This window comes from Sorex fumeus, unplaced genomic scaffold (assembly GCF_029834395.1).
Source record: "Sorex fumeus unplaced genomic scaffold, SorFum_2.1 ptg000002l, whole genome shotgun sequence".
Classification (NCBI taxonomy): Eukaryota; Metazoa; Chordata; class Mammalia; order Eulipotyphla; family Soricidae; genus Sorex; species Sorex fumeus.
In genome coordinates this window covers 72172558-72190337 of record NW_026606059.1, presented here as the reverse complement: position 1 = coordinate 72190337, position 17780 = coordinate 72172558, and the positions used below count along the sequence as shown (strand labels likewise).

The 17780-nt window shown below is 39.7% G+C and overlaps 1 protein-coding gene across 1 annotated transcript in view; it reads left to right on the top strand.

Moving 5' to 3' along the window:
- Positions 1-12173: 12173 nt before the first annotated feature.
- The window catches only part of TRHR (thyrotropin releasing hormone receptor), a 42785-nt gene continuing 37178 nt past the window's right edge, over positions 12174-17780 (top strand). The window contains exon 1 of the mRNA XM_056111409.1: positions 12174-13014. Within this exon, the coding sequence (XP_055967384.1) occupies positions 12226-13014 (789 nt within the window). The 5' untranslated portion in view covers positions 12174-12225. The remainder of the gene's footprint in view (positions 13015-17780) is intronic.

Sequence of the window (17780 nt, the reverse complement as noted above, 5' to 3'; positions counted from 1 at the left end):
ATTGGGGGAAACTCCAAACAATAATGTTGAGTCTTTTGTTGTAATATTGAATGTGATCAACATAGAGAGAGAGAGTAAAGTGAAAATCTGCCACATAGGCAGGGGGTGGGTGGGAGGGGGAGTATACTGGGGTTCTTGATGGTGGAAAATGTGCACTGGTGAAGGGACGGGTGTTTGATCACTGTATGACCGACCGAGACTTGAAATGTAAGGTTTTGTGACTGTTCTCATGGTGATTCAATAAAAAAAAGATCTAAGGATGGAATTCATTATTTTCAAAATTGACTCGAGATATCTACACATCACACTGCTGCAAGCTAATATCACTTATTAAAATACATTGCTAAAAGCCTGTGTCTGGAATAGAGGAGTTAGATACACTGATGTCTTGTCCTGCCCTGGAGAGGCAGGGAATACCCAACATAACCTGATTGAGACCAGCAAAAAAGTTTAAAGTTGCTGCCCACAGCATCTACTTGGCAAGGCAGTCAATCCGTCAATGAAAGTTGTTTGCGTCTTTGAAGTGCACTAACCCCTTAGGTAAGCTGATTTATTCAGAATTTATTAGAACCCAGAAATAATATTCTAGAGAGCTTTGTTTTTCCAGCTGCACAAATATTCAATTACACACATTCGGTAGAGCTTAGGTGAAAGCCATTATTTTGACAAGGGCCAACACTTCTTTAGTTATTAGGATATAAAAATATATAGGATTTTTGTTCACAAACACATTCTCATGGTTAGCAAATATAGCATCCAGGAAATTGAAGAACCCATAGTTTGATAAAATTAATAAAAGTACTCTGCTCCTACCCTTTACCACACATCCTTGCCTCTACCTGAAAAAAATCCCCCTCCACTTTCTGCACTATGATTCAGTCCTATTCAGTCCAAGAATTAACTCTTCTGTGAGCTTTTTTTTTTTTTTTTGGTTTTCTGGGACATGTTGGTAGTTGCTCTTATATATACCACAAACAAACCTACTTTATGTCTTCACGTTTCTCTCATTGACATGACAGGATAATAGTATAACTCATGCCTTGTGCATGTTGGTCTTTTTAATTGCATTTAAAACTACTCAAGAATGAGGATCCCAGGCTAGAGAGATAGCAGAGTGGGTAAGGCACTTGCCTTGCAAGAAGCCAATCCAAGTTCAGTCCCCAGGACTTCACTGGGTCTCCCAAGCAATATCAGGAGCTTATCAACAAGCAGAGAGTCATAAGTAAGCCGTAAGAACCACCAGGTGTGCCTCCTTCCTCACCAAAAAAAAGTAAGCTTCCTCATCTCATCTTATACCTCTTTCACAGGACTTGTACCTGAACAATAAATATTTTTGGAATAATGTTTTGTTAATGTTTCTAACTGAATGATGATCTGTGTATTCCAATAGTTCACCTTTTCATACCTTAAAAATCTGTTTATTTTTGTATATACTTATATTCCCTTTTCATAATTTTATTGACTGAACCATTTAACTGAAACTGAAACTACACATAAACATGAGCTGTGATTGCCAAAATGGTGGGAGATTTATAATAATAATGTTCTTGTCTAGGAAAGTGGGGTGTGTGAGTCACACATCTTCATCAAACTGACTTCAAACTCTTTGACCCAGACCCACAGTCACGGTCATGGTCCTCCCACTATTTATCAATTTGCTCGAGCGGGCCCAAAATGATTTTTTATATTATCATTTATCTTTTCACTTTGAAAACAAAAATTCAAGGTCTGGGCCTCGGTGTTGAAATATGCCAATTTTCTTTCCTCAAACACTGCTTAACCTCTTGCCCTACTCATCTTGAAAACATATCATTATTAATTCTGTTTCCTAGAATGGTACTGAGGATCAAGCAAACAGAAAGCTACTAGAGCAGTGAATAGCGCCATAGTGGGTCAGCCATTATATTATTTTTTTTTCTATGGAAAAACCAAACGAAAATTTTATAAAATTATACATACTCATATTATCAATAATCAAAAATATCTGATGTGAAACAAAATTAATTTCACAGCTCGCTAATGGGTCTCAACAGATATGCTGTAAGGAGCAATTCTCAATCTCTTCTTCAGTGCTTGTTCTTTAGAGTTTGGTAAACAGCAATCCCTTTGGAAAATTTCATTAGAATAGAGGGCCTAAAAACTTTACTCATTAGGAATCAAAAATGAAAATTCTAGTTGTCAGGTCTTATTTCAAAGATTGACTCAGGAGAAGAACTATGCCCCTCTTCCTTTTATCATTAATAGACTTGAATTGGGACTGGAGTGATAGCAGAGCTGGTAGGGCAGTTGCCTTGCACATGACTGAGATATCTGGCATCCTATATGGTCCCCCAAGCACTGCCAGGAGTGATTCCTCAGTGCATGAGCAAGGAGTAACCCCTGATCATCGCTGGGTGTGACCCAAAAAGACAAAAATTAAAAAAATTAATAGACTTAAATCCTGCCTTTTTTCCTTTCAGTTATTGTCAACATCAATGAACCCCAGCTTCCTACAAAGAACCCTATCACTTCAAAAAATGTGTAGGTAGTTCATTGGTACAACTGCAGAGCCCCTTGTCTTAACAGTCAAGAGCAATAGGAAGTTTTCTACTCTAAGGACACTAACCGTGAACATTTATTCATTGCACTCTTTGTGAGAACAGAGTTCTAATAACTAGAATGCAGACCACTTTATTTAATCCTTAAAAAATGCATGACCCTATCAGATAGTTCCTGTTATTTATAAAGTATATCCCAGCTTGGCCATTGAAGATATTTGAGGCACAGAAAATTTAAATGGCTTGCCAAAGTCACAGACAGTAGTAAACTGGGACCAAATTCAAATAAATCTGAGTCATCAGCCATGGTCTTGCTGGACTGCATGTCCCAGAGTGGGGGATTGAAGTACACTTGTGTTACAGAGTAACAGGGGACACCCTCCAAGAGAGTCCAGCCCCTACTGCTGTCTCAGAATCTTCTGTGGGGTATTCCTTTTCAATAACCCCATTGCTTATCCAAGGGAGCATTTACCCGACTCTTGACAGCATTTTTTCCCTTTCTGCATCTGAGTTTTACTGATTTTTTTCTGTGGTATGTAGGATGACTATTGATTTGTCCTTTATCCCTTGCCACAAGGAGCTTGAGTCATTGAGTCAGACCCATCACAGTGCTCCCGAGTCACTCCCATTCCTTTGTTTATCTGTAACACTTCTTTATGCTCTCTTCCCCAACCAGTTAATTAGCTTTTCTCCTAATTAGAATCTGTTAATTTGTTAGGTCAGAACCTTCTAGGACACTGAACTTGCTTTGTAAGTTAATATTGCCTTTCTCCTCTCCTCATGTCTTTTTAATAGTTCACTTTAATGTAATGTCCTTTCTGTATAGATGCAGGAAGACAGTTAATATTATGCTTTGTAACTTAGGATTTAATTAGCTTTGAATATTATTCACTCCCAGGAATTTGCTTTCTCAACTTAAGCCTCAGTTGCCCTCACTTCCTAGCGCCCCAAAAAGCAGGGTCCCGAAGAGGGACTGGATGGAACCAGGGCAAGCGGTAAGTTATGTGCTACCCTGGCATCGAGATCTGCCAGGCCAATGTGCCACGATTCTTAACTATAAGTTAAGAGTTTGATCATAGACAAATGCTGTCATGATCCAAAAGTAATGACGAGACTAGGACCCTGCTAGGGATAAGAAAGACTATCTGGCCTGAACACTGTAGTCTGAGATCGAGATGGCCCTAGGAGAGCAAGTCTATAAGCTTGAAGTATTTCTTACTGTGTCCATACAAAATGATTTATATTATGTATTTATGCTCTGCTGGAGCTATAGCACAGTGGTAAGGCATTTGCCTTGCACGTGGCTGGCCCGGCCTAGTCGGAATTCTATTCCTCCGCCCAGAAAGCTACCGAAAACATCTAGCCTGCACAGCAAAGCCTGCCAAGCTACCCATGATATGGGTATGCGATATGCCAAACACAGTAACAACAAGTCTTAAAATGGAGACGTTACTGGGCCCACTTGAGTAAGTCGATGAACAACGGGAGGACAGTGCTACAGTGCTATTATGTATGCTCATATGTTTGTTGGACAAGGAGAGGAGAAACCCACCCAGGGGATTTCGTTCTAGGGTGGATCAATCTGCTAAATGAGAATCTGTCCTAGAAGCGGCTTTCCCTGTGAAAAAGAACTCTATCTACCCCTATTGATTGTGACCACATGTAAGTGTAATAGTTACCCCAAACTGTTGGGGCTGGACTGAGCTGTCAGGGTGAGCCCATGTAGACTGCACCACACAATGGGCAGGAACACAGGGACCCATGAAAATGGGCGAGGTTTCTCATGTGTCCTTACTAGTTTGGATGAGGCAGAACATTTCTCCCCTTCAAACTGCCTTCAGTAAATAATCTCAGTATACTATAAGGGGCAGTTTTCCTTTTCTCAAAGAAACCTGAGTGGTCTTTGACATGCAGATCTCAGGTGCTAGCCAGGCCTGATCTTTGGGATGTAGATTCCAAGCTCTAGCCCACTAGTCTTTGGGATGCAAATCCATGTGCTTGTAGCCCAAGAAATGTTTCAGTTTTGGTTTTGTATCTTCTTTCCAGAGGCCAAAATTACTGACCTGCAGATGCAAAGAAACAGTGTATGTTTTGCTGCCTCAATGTTCTTTCTGTAACTCCTTTTGATGACATCAATGTATTGCGCCCTTTAGAGGTACCATGATCAATAAAAGGAGATTTCAGGGCTCTCTAATGGGGTGATAGGTCTGAGAGAGCCTGGGTCCTCCATGACATAAATTTCTTCTATGGAATATAATGAGACTGTGAGAATGGGCTGGGACAGGCAGAGGAGAGAAAGGAGTGAATGGAGAGAGGATTGGAATAAACTGCAACTAAGACCAACCAGCCTGGCCCTTGTTTCCTTCCTTCACGTGCCCATCACCATCGACCTCCCTGGAGTGGGGGAAATGGCCTGAGACTACTGAACGTGGGCGGTGGGAGAGATAGACTGCTGCTGTCTTTTTGTGTTTACACAGTGGTCTTGTGGAATTTCTCCATACAATGAGTCTCTAGCATGAAACACTCATAAATGTGAGCATACTTCATTTATTTAGGTAACACACTACATTATAATTGGCTGTTTAGGCCTGACATCTCTGCTGAGCTGGGAACACCTCTGTGCTTTTCAGATTCTGATTTCCATCTATAGTGTCTGGCAGAGAGCCCATCAAATCATTGGTCCTCACTGAAGCAGCACCTAACAAGCTGAATTGAATGAACAGCTGGACAGACCAATGAGCCTGTAGGCAGAAGGTGAGAAATCACTCTGTGGTGTTGTCTCTTAATTCATTCACCACACTTTTTTCCTGTCATTCTTCTTCACAGAGGAGTTCCCAATAGACTAAAAAGTGAAAGGATAAAATTTATAAAACACATTGGAAATGTCTTGCCTCAGAGGAAATTACAATGACAATTTCACAAAGTGAATATTTTTTCTGCATTACTGCCTCCTTTTCATTACTGCTTTAATTATTTCCAATATTGAAATGGGGTTTTAATTTTTAAAGTTAATTTTTAATCAATTTTTTATTTTTATTTTTGTTGTTGCTATTGTGATAATAGGGAATCACACACACACACACATACACACACACACACACACACACACACCTGGATGTGATACTCTGTTCTGTTTGTATACATGATCACCAGGGACTGCACTTTTTGGTATAAAGGCTTTCGGAAGTTGCTATGGTACTCACACATGTGTTTCCTTGGTTTTATGTCCTGATTGTGGTGCTTCACATGTTTTAGTTGCAGCACTGACTGAGGATTGCATCTCTTGGTTGCAGTACTCACACACACCTGGCTGCAGAAATCAGCTGTGACAATGGGATCGCGGGAACCAGAGCTTCCAGTGTGTGTGTGGTGACACTGGGGGCTTGAACATTGAAACTTAGCTTCTAAGACAGTCAACCTAAGGCCTTAGGCTACCCTTCTGGACTATAAAGTGCCTTCAGAGACTTTAAAATGTCATGCCCTTGATTGTGGCAGATCTCATTTATCTTCTTTAAACAAAATACTGTTTCCTAGCAACATCACTATCCACCTTCTCAAAGAGTTTGAGTAGCTGTGGAACTCTCAGAAAGCATTTTTCCATGGGTATGTGGTCCCTCCTGAACAACAATACTAGGATGGGGTGGCAGATGGCAGAGAGATAGTTCAGCAGGTAAATATTTGCCTTGCTGCTACTAACCTCAGTCTGATCCTCAGTTTGATCCCAGATGGTCTCCCAAACCCTGTTAGGAGTGAGTCCTGAGCTCAGAGCCAGGAGTAAGTCCTGAGCATTGCCAAGTGTGCCCCCACCAAATACTAGAGTCACAGCAGAAGAGAAACTTCTCGGCTGAGACTAACACCCAATTATTGAGTGACAAAATATAAATTCTAACAATGAACAGGAAACTTAAATTATATATATACATATATATATATTTGTATTTGTGGGCTGGAGCGATAACACAGTGCACAGTGGGTAGGGCGTTTTCCTTGCATGCGCAGAGCAGGCCAACCCGAGTTCGATTCCTCTGCCCCTCTCAGAGAGTCCGGCAAGCTACCGAGAGTATCTCGCCCACACGGCAAAGCCTGGCAAGCTATCCATGACGTATTTGATATGACAAACACAATAACAATAAGTCTCACAATGGTGACGTTACTGGGCCCGCTAGAGCAAATTGATGAACAACTGGAGGACAGTTGACAGTTGATTTTTATTTATAATTTAAACTGGTAGATAAGTTTTTAAAAATATTTAAAATACATGAGCATCAAAAACTGCAAATTCTTGCTAGAAACTAAGGACAAATAGAGAAATATTCTATTGTTATGGATTAGAAAAGCAATATTGTTGAAACAAAAATTATCCCCATATTGCACCAGTTTTAATGCAAATTCAATTAAAACCCCAACAAAGGGTTATTTTAGTTTTTTGTTTGTTTGTTTGTTTTTCTTTTTTAGTTTTTTGGGTCACACCTAGCGATGTTCAGGGGTTACTCCTGGCTCTGTACTCAGGAATGACTCCTGGCGGTGCTCAAGGGACCATATGGGACACTAGGAATCGAACTCAGATTGGCTGTGTGCAAGCAAGGCAAAGACCCTTTCCATTGGGCTACTGCTCTGGCCCCACAAAGGATTATCTTTGAAAATGAGAAAACTAGGTCTAAACTGTATATTTAATTATAAAGAAGCATGGAAATAAAAACAATTAAAAGTAATTTTGTAGGACATGCACTATTTGATTTCATGACTTGCTATAAAGCTTCAATAATCTATAAAATATGATATTTGCATAGAAAATAGAGTTCAGAAATAGATATACTCAGTTTGGGCAATTGCTTTTTGACAAAGATGCCGAAGTAGTAAAAAAGACAGATCTTTTCAGTCAAATGGTACTACAACAATGGGATACACCAATGTATTTTATTTTTTAAAAAAAATCTTTAAATTAATACCATACAAAATATCAATTCAATATGCATTAGAAACTTTGACCTTAAATTTAAAAAAACTATAAAGCTGCTGCAAAAGATATAGGAGAAAATCTTTGTACTCTTGGAGAAAAATATTCTTAGATGAAACACAAAAATCTGCACAAAGCCTTAAAAGTCAGCTGCTACTGAATTTAAATTTTCTTCTCTTCAGGTGATAACTAACTTGAAAGTGAAACAAAACTTTATATACTTGGAACCTCTGATACATAGCAGAAACTTTAATACTTCCATACGGAAAGATGAATAGTGACACAGGATATAGATTCAGCATGACAAAAGAATGTGATAAGAAAAACTTCGATGCTGGTCAATGTATACCTGGTCCAAGTTGCAGGATGGTCAAGGAAATGAAATCAACTAGATGCTAATCATCTGCCAAGTTTCAAAAGGTGACAGCATGGAAAACTCTGGCAATAGAACAGTCTTCTGAAATTCTGGTTCCAGAGAGCAATTAATTTTCACTCTTCGGGTCCCTGGATTTAGAAGGCTGAATGTTATACAGTCTGTTCAGTTCAGATTCAGATACCACTGAAAATACATGGTTGCTTGCATCAGAATCTGTGCTTAAGGTTCCAGAAATAGAAAACAATATCAACATCATAGGACTTGATGCTGAGTCACCTGACTACTGCAACAAGATGCCTCTATATACTATGGACAGTCATATACTTCTACCTAGAGGCTAGCAAGTGGCATTTGGCAAGTTTTATAGAAAATGTCCATATCCATTTATTGTTGAAATTGAATTACACTAGAGGAAACAGTTATCCGTTGATTAACTAAGTAAAATACTTTGGGGAGGGGGTTATTTTTGTCCTGGGGCCACACCTAGTGATGCTTAGTGACTCCTGGCTTTGCATTCAGGACTTGGTCCTGGGAGGCTGAGGGGACCATATGGGATGCTGGAGATCAAACCCAGGTCACAGTGTGCAAGGCAAATGCATCCCATCCCACAAAAGCCTTGCCTTATAGTGACCCTTCTGTTATTTATCTTTCCAGATTTTTAAGTGTTAAAATTTTGGAATTTCAAAATCGTGCGGCCACTACTGCAGCCATGCGACATCATATGTTATTCTTAACCAGAAATTGAAAATAAATTGTCTAGTGTTGCCTTTTCAGCAGATCTGAGTCTTGGGATAAAATCCCAAATAATAATGGTGGGTCTGGTGTCAAAATATTGAATGTGATCAAAGTAGAGTGAGTGATGTGAAAATCATCTGCCCCACAGGTAGGGGGAGGGCGTTGCATGGGGGTATACTGGGGTTTTTGGTGGTGGAGAATGGGCATTGGTGAAGGTATGGGTGTTTCATTGTATGAGTGAGACTTAAACCCAAAAGCTTTGTAACTGCTGTCACAGCAATTCAATAAATAAAATTATAAAAAATGAAAAAAACGTAAGGTAGAGTTCATGCCCATTTCAATCAGCTTAATCATTGGCTGAATAAATAGCAGTACTCCTACATAAAAAAAAATAAAGAAAAACTTCGGAGCAGATTTGATAAGACAGCTTTGTAAAATATGCTCACCCCTCATCTTTACTCCAAGAATAAGATTTGCAATAAAGTTTAGGGATAAGGCTGAAAACAGAATGAAACTCTGAGTAGGAGAAGAACTTTACAAGAGTGGCTGAGGTAGGCAAAGAAGGCGATGTTGAGGTCATTTTTCACCCTGAAACGCATGGATCTAGACATGAAATAGGATGTTTGAAGTTATCTCTGTCCTCTAAGGAAAAGAAGGGAGAAGCATTTATCATTCAGTCTGTCAAGCAGTTAGGGGAGGAATGAAGGAAGTAGGCAAAACTCCAATTCATGGACCAGAGAAATAGTACAGCCAGTAGATAGTACTGCCTTGGATGCAGCCAACTGGGATTTGATCCCCAGCACCCAGTATGGGTCTCTGAGAATAGCCAAGAGTGATCCCTGAGTGCAGAGCCAGATGTATGCTGTGTGCATTGCTGGTTGTGGCCAAAAAATCTGATCCAGAAAAAAGACCATTCCTTTCACAGTAAAGATTTTCTTTTGTTTGCTATCCTCCATTGTCATTCTCAGATCCTTGCTTGTGACCCAGAAGACAAGTTCAAATGACCACAGCTGCCAGCGTGGGAGGGGCTGGAGAAAACCTGTGGAATCAGGACATGTGACTGAAGCCATTGGAAGTTAAATGAGCAGCACATTCCGAATCAGGTAATACTCCTCCCCACCAAGTAACAACTGTTACCCACACCCAGTACTCACTTTCAGATAATTATGCCTAACAGAAAATTATGAACCCATGAGTTCCCAATGCTTTTTTCAAAAGGCAGAAGTCTAGAATTAGCCTCCAAGTTTTTGAATTTGAATGGTAGGCAGCCATGCAGCTTTGTTTTCTAAAAAAAAATCACAACATGCATGGCAAACAACACTTGTCCAAAGCTGATACTGGGTTCTAACAATAGATGATTTGTAAAGAAAAATAGGTATTTACGGAGCACTAAAATTCATGGATGAATTTACTCAGTATGTATGCTATATATGTTTTCACTATTTCACTTCATTTTGTTTGGGTTTACATTGGAGTCTCATCTGGATTGCTCAGGGATCACTCCTGGCAGGCAAAGTAGCATATGGAGTGCTGAGGATTGAACTCAGGTCAGCCATGTGCTGGGCAAACACCCTGTGTATTGGCTGTAGTATCTCTCCTGCCCCTTCCCTATTTAACTCTTCCCTAGGTTTGCACAAGTTTTTCTGGCCCCTTGTTCCTTGCTATTCAATATGCAGTGTTCCATTGACCTTCTAAAACAGGAAGAGCACCTGAACTATTCATAATAAAGAGATTCAACCAGTTCATCACACAGGATCCATGCATCCCACTGCCGGTCACAGAAATGACAGTTTAATTTGGCATATTCACCTAAATCTGGAGAAAGGCAGCTCAGGAGACATATTCCAGTTAAAGTTGTGAAAAATTTCAATTCAACAACTAAATGTTACAGAGACTTTTCAAAAGAAAAAAGTTCAAATTTTTGCTGGTGGAGTACTTTCAAAAAATAAACACCAAACTGATGTATACTTGCCTAAAGTGTTTTTCAAAAATGGTTTTTTTTTAAATTTCTTTTATAAATTAACACTGTGGCTGGTTCTGGTTTCAGAGTGACACTGGCCTGGGTCTCTGCTAAATGATTTTTCTACCAAAAGATGACACCGAACACTGCTGTGTGATGGCAGGAAGGTCAAAAAATGGAGAGAAGGCCAGAATACACCATGAATAGGTACAGAGCTATCTGACAAACAGATTGCATGCAGGATAAAATCCAGGTCTTAGTTCAAACAGGCTTGGTTTGGTTTGTAAATCTTTATATGCCTCAGATGACACAACTGAAACGGTTTAAAATCAATATGAACTTACTTCATATTCATACTCATTTGAGAGAAGCGAGCCAATTTTCCTGGTTCACTGGAGAAAGAGTCTAGGGGTTTTCACAATAGAGAAAGAAGTTGCTTTTAGTCCAGACGGAGCTTTCAAGCTTCAAGGGCAGCATCTGGACCGCAAAGGATTTGCTAGTCCTAAAGTACTATTAACCAGAGAGAGTAAACATGTTTCAGGACAGAACTCCAAAGATGAAACACCGCCAAGCCAGCTGCCTCTGGAGTCTGTAATTCCAGCCTTCCAGGCTGAGGACTGGAGTGCTCACAGATTTCCAAGCAAATCCCTGCAAAGAAGAGGAATCAGTGAGAAGTGACTTGCATTTGAGTGTAAAAGTGTGTGACGGTGGAGAGAGTGAGAGAGAGAGAGAGAGAGAGAGAGAGAATGCGTGTGAGAGAGGAAGAGAGAGGGGGAAAAGGAGAGGGAGGGGGAGAGAGAGGCTAGAGAGAAAGTGAGAGAGTTCGTTCTCATTAGGAGAGGCTCTATGATGTGACAGGCAGGCTGCTCCTGCTGCTGCGGCTGGATGGTCTGTCATTAGTTGAAAAGGACTGTGAGGGTGTGAGGAACTGCTGGTCTGAAGACTGAGCACTGCTAACGGGTCTACCTGCCAAAGAGATTTGATGAGATTTTTCTGTGGGATTGGAAACTTGGAGTTATTACTGCCTCATCCACTGGTAAACGCAGGCAGCGCTACAAAATAAAAGGTAAGAGAGGAAAATTGTTCTCTTTGGGGGGTGAAGGGCTGGGGGGCTAATGGGGATGTAATCTCAAAGACTTGCAATTTTGAAGGGATGGGACCCTCTGAGGGTAAAGGCAAAGGCTAAAATGCTTAGCGAGCTTAATCGAGGGTTTTTTTCCCCCCTGCCTGCTTGCATTTTTCTTTATTACACTTTGCTGAAGCATTTGAAACATTTCTTTGTATTTCTTTTTCCCAGTGCATATATTGCTTAGATTTTCACACTGGGGAATCTTTGAGAGTGGGGTCTTCTTTTCTGTTCGGAAGCAAGAAACAGGTCTCTTTTAACTATGCTGGCCAAAACAGTTACTGCTTGATGCTCGAGTTGCAGTGAAAAAGAGTTTGCAGTAGTACACAGGAGCCCTAGCACTGCAGAAAACTGAGAGGTGAAAGGAGAAAAGAGATTTACCTGCATCTCGGACTTGGCCAGACATGGGGACAGTATGAATGAATGTGGTCTTTACCTGTTGTAACTGTTCACAGGGAGGCAGCCCACTCTGAAAAAGGCTCTGGAGAGAAGATGTTCTAAGTAGCATTTCAGAGAAACTTTGAGTCACTAAAGATGGATAATGAGACAGTAACTGAACTGAACCAAACAGAACTTCAGCCACGTGCCGCAGTGACCTTAGAATACCAAGTGGTCACCATCTCACTCGTGCTCGTTATCTGTGGTCTGGGCATTGTAGGAAATGTCATGGTAGTCCTGGTGGTCATGAGAACCAAGCACATGAGGACCCCCACAAACTGTTACTTGGTGAGTCTGGCAGTGGCTGATCTCATGGTCCTGGTGGCCGCCGGCCTCCCCAACATCACGGAGAGTATCTATGGTTCCTGGGTCTATGGGTATGTTGGATGCCTTTGCATTACTTACCTCCAATACTTGGGCATTAATGCATCCTCGTGTTCCATCACAGCCTTTACCGTTGAGAGGTACATAGCAATCTGTCACCCCATCAAAGCCCAGTTTCTCTGCACGTTTTCCAGAGCCAAAAAGATCATCATTTTTGTGTGGGCTTTCACATCTGTTTACTGCATGCTCTGGTTCTTCTTACTGGATCTCAATATCAATACCTATAAAGATGCTATCGTGGTGTCCTGTGGCTACAAGATCTCCAGGAACTACTACTCACCTATTTACCTGATGGATTTTGGCATCTTTTACGTTGTGCCAATGATCCTGGCCACTGTTCTCTATGGGTTTATAGCTAGGATCCTCTTCTTAAATCCCATTCCTTCTGATCCTAAAGAAAACTCTAAGACTTGGAAAAATGACTCAAACCATCAGAACAAGAACTTGAATTCAAAGACCTCTAATCGATGTTTCAACAGCACAATATCATCCCGGAAGCAGGTAAGTAAACTGAGGCTCCTTAAGGGCACAGAGGAAATGTAGGCTAGAGTTCTTTGTGAAGCGGGGTTCCATGGTGCAATGGTTAGCACTCTGGACTCTTGAGTTCTTTATGAGATGGAATCAGCTTTGCCCTACTTAGCAGAGACCAGAAGCAAAATACAATCATGCAAATGTGTCCCACTGTAAGCTTCTGCTTTACATATTAAATCCATCTCTAAAGCAACTGATGATCTAAAAGTGGATCTGTAAAAAAAAAAGTGATAGCACAGGGGCTGCTTAGATAGTATAGCAGGTAGAACACTTGCCTTGCCCATGGCCAATCCAGGTTCGATCCCCAGCGTCCCATATGTCTCCCTGAGCACCATGTGGAGTAATTCCAGAGCGCAGAGTCAGGAGTAACTCCTGACATCACCAAGTGGTCCCCACAAAAAAAAAGTGATATTATATACATAGGCACCAGTGCAGATGCCACTGAAATGTAAGGGCACAAACCAAACTTTAAAATTTTTGTGACTTCCTGGAAGAGTAATTTAGACCATCTCTGAGTGCTGTAGGGAACACCTGGGTATCTTTAGGAATTTGGTTGCAGAACAAAGATTTGATAAAATAGTTTGAGAAAAGATAAGCCCAAATAATAATGAACTATGCATTAACATTCTAGAGTGTCACAAGACACTTAACACAGAAGAGTTTCTGCATTTATTTGTTTAGTCTTCCTAAGGAAAGAGTCCATCTGCCTCTTCCATAGCTCCCTGCAAAGTGGCCCAGCTTGCAAAAGCTGAAAATGCAATTGCTTTAGGAAATGTTCTAATAAAAAGACCAATACCAAGCTCATTTTTTTATGAAGAATGATTGAAAGTTTTGAAATGTCTGTTTTCTCCAGCTAAGTATAACCAAAAATTCCTTTAAGCTTTCAGATCACCCTAATGCACTGGGGTTAAGTAGACTAGTGGTTTTATTAGTGAATTATATGCCTCTTTTCTATAGCAGATATGGTTTATAAGAGGTGCATTTTTCTGTTTTTATACAATTGCTCATAAGCACATTAGTCAATTTTCCACAAAATGTCTCTTTCTTATGGTTTTACCTTTCAGCTCTTTTTCCTTCTTTGCTAAATGAAATAAACATGTGGAAATAATTATTCTCCTTGCTGAAAAAGAATCTGACAAAAATTGTTGAAATCAATAATATTGGGTTTTATTTTTTTCAAGTGAGTTGCATTTTCCATTTTTATTTCTGGAAGGAGTACAGTTCTTTCTATGTATTTAGTTAGAGACCAAGTTTTAAAGTTTGCATGTGGATTATCCATGCTATTATTCCCAAACTCTAGATTACTGAAATATGAATAATTGTAGCTGGACAGATGGGCATATGGTGGAATAAACTGGGAATGGAGGTGTTTTATATATCCATGAAGTGAATAATGAAATATAGCTAAAAAAAGAAATATGTACAGAATTTTTAACTGATGCAGTATTACTTGATTTATATACTTTGTTATTAAAAGTACCTAGATGGTGGAAAGAAAATACCTGAACAAGTATTTCCAGCTCTGAGTTTTCTATTGCTTTGGGTTTAGGCAGTAGTACCTAACGCAAATTACATCTGGCTATTTATTTCTCAAAAATTGATTGTGGGAAATATAGAGACCTGCCAAGATAAGCATTAAATAATAAAATATTAGTAAAAGAATATATGCATTAAATTAGAGATTAAACATAGGTTAATGTTTGCAACAAAGAAGGTCAAGGAATCAATTCATTCTGTTAGTCTTTGATCTATATTATGCTAATTCTTAATGTTTGCCTGGTTTAATGTCCTTTCTATCCATAATAGTCATTAGTATCTATCAGCATTAATAATGTTATTTAAATAACTAATTACATTACATGTCCACACTCTTGTTTCAAGGCTCTTACAGATAGGCTGCCTTTGAAATCAAAGTCAAAGAGCTGGCTCCTAAGTCTCTGGACTTTACTGCCAGGATCCTACCCACGCAGTGTGGCCTGGGTAATTATAACTCCATGTCTTATCTTTTTGCTCATCTATGAAATGAGAATAAAGAGAAATACGCAGGATAGCCATAAAGTTCAATGAAATGTCTGATGAGACACACCTAGAGTGATGATTAACAAACATTTGAGTGTCAGTGAGCCTCTTATCAACTTTTTAATATATGGAAAATGTGAGAGAAAAACAGATTTATTCTTACAAATATACTCACTGGTCAAACTGATCATTTGTTGAATGGTTGTGTTTATCGCCTGGTAACTTCTCCAGGGACATTTTTAGGAGGGCATTTGGAAACATACAGAGCACTTGGGGATGTCACAGTAACATCAATGGCAACAGAGAAGAGCAATGGAAGCCAGGCCTATCTGACAATTCACAGGACAGGCCTGCAGAGTAAGAGCATTTCTCAATAATGCCCTCTCTGAGAAACAGAGACAACACATAAACCCATAGAAGTACATTTAAGTAATAAGTTGTGTAAGTCAGTCTGGATTAGGGATGGATTGAAAGCTCAGAAGAAAAATAAGCGGGAGAAATTACAGGTTGCAAGGATGAGAAAGCTTCATGGAAAAGATGATATTTGAGAAGATTCTGAATGGATGAGATAATTTAGGAAGTAAAAGTCAAGAGAGAGAGCACTCCATAAGAGAAGGATGTACCTAGTCTAAGAAGGATGGAGGACTGAATAGGGGGAAGGAAGAGCCCATAGTGGAGGCATATCTATAGTATGGAGTATTTGAGTGACTTAAATAAATGACGTAAAGTGTGTTTTTGTGTGTGAGAGAGAAAGAGAGAGTGTGTGCATGACAAAAAGAATGTATGTGTGAGAGAGTGTGTAAGTCTGTGTGTGAGAGTATGTGTGAGATATAGAGAGAGAATGTGTATGTGTGAGAGAGTGACTGTGTGTGAGAGAGTGTTAGAGAATTTGTGTGAGAGTAAGAGAGTATCTATATGCTTTTGTAAGAAAAGGAGATAAAGGATTGTGGAGAGAACCATCGTCAGAGGCATTTGGTCTTTGTGTAGAAATAACAGGAATGTGAGCAGAGAGCAGGCGACCTACTTGGGAATATTGGTAGTGATTTTGACATGAGGTCATCAAATTGTCATTGGGAAAAAATTTAATGATGTGAGACAGTGAGATTTTTCCAAAGAAACAATAATTGGGATGGGAACCTATTGACTCAGAGGATGAAGAGAGGACAGTTCAATATGGGGACTGGCTTCTGAGTCTGAAAGATGGGCAGTGCACCTGGTGAATGGGACTTAGAACCAGAACCCACAGCCATTTGATTCCAAATCAGTCACCTTTGATTTGGTTTTTCCCTCTTCTAAATTATATATTTTCTTTTTTCTTCTTCTTTTTAAATTTTTTTAAAAAATAAATCACCATGAGATGTAGTTACAAAGTTGTTCATGATTTTCAGTCATACAATGTTCCAACACCTGTCCTTTGACCAGTGTACATTTCCCATCATCAATGCCCCCAGTACCCTTCTTCCTGCCCCTCCTGAAGCCTGCCTCTATGACAGACACTTTTCTTCTCTCTCTCTCTCTCAATCTCTCTTTCTCTCTCTTTTCCTCTCCCCTCCTCTCTCTCTTCTCCTCTCTCTTCTCTCCCCCCACACCTCTTTTCCTTTTAGGTACTGTGGTTTATAATAATAGCTCTTTTCTTTGATCTTCAAAGGGTTCAAAATTCTACCTACTATAGCCCAAGGACATTTATTTTAATATTTTTGTGCACTTTTTTTAGGAGACTTTAATTTACATTTTAATGAATACTGTCTAGGACAGGTCTTCCTAAGCAAGTTATTAAAGCCAAATGGGCATAACCTAAAAGAACATTTTAAAAAAGTTAAAAAGAGTATCATATGTAAAGGCCAAATGTGGGGATTTTACTAGGTTTTTTTTTAATTTACAACTAACTGATAGAATGAAATTTTGCATTGCAATTGGCTCTTTTGACCCTAAGGAGACACACTTTAAACAATGACCTTTGTCACATTTCAGCTCTAGCTATGTAATGCCTGAGGAGTCTCTTCCTTACATCAATTCAGGTACTCAGCACTAAGTATCCAAGGAGAGGGATAAGACTGCTGTCAACTTCTCCAAGCCTCAGTTTTCTCATTAATAAAGTCAGAGAAGCAATAACCTGACAGACTTGTGGTCAAAATCAATTGAAATGGATCAGAAAAAATTCATCTTCTCTCTTGACCCACCTGCCCCTTCCCTCACACCTGCCCTGCTCCCCAGCCCCAACATCTTGACTTCTTCTTTAGTTACCTCCAGTGGGAAAAGAAAAATGAAGACCACAGCATAAGAGTTAAAATCTGTCTTCTTTCTCTGTCTTCTTCCCTCCAATTCCAATCCTGACTCCAATACTATTAACTTTTTAGCTATTTTATTTTACCCATTTACCATTCATTTGTTGTTTATTTTTCTTGTGGGCAGGGATCAAATTAATGTCTCAGACATGCAAGTTACATGCTTTACTGTTGAGCTACAATTTTTCACTTTTTATTTAATTTTTTTTTTTGCTTTTTGGGTCACACCTGGCGATGCACAGGGGTTATTCCTGGCTCATACACTCAGTAATTACTCCTGGCGGTGCTCGGGGGACCATATGGGATGCTGGGAATCGAACCTGGGTCGGCTGTGTCCAAGGCAAACACCCTACCCGCTGTGCTATCGCTTTAGCCCCCAATTTTCACTTTTTTATTTAATTAATTAATCAATTAATTTTTCTTTTGGGGTTC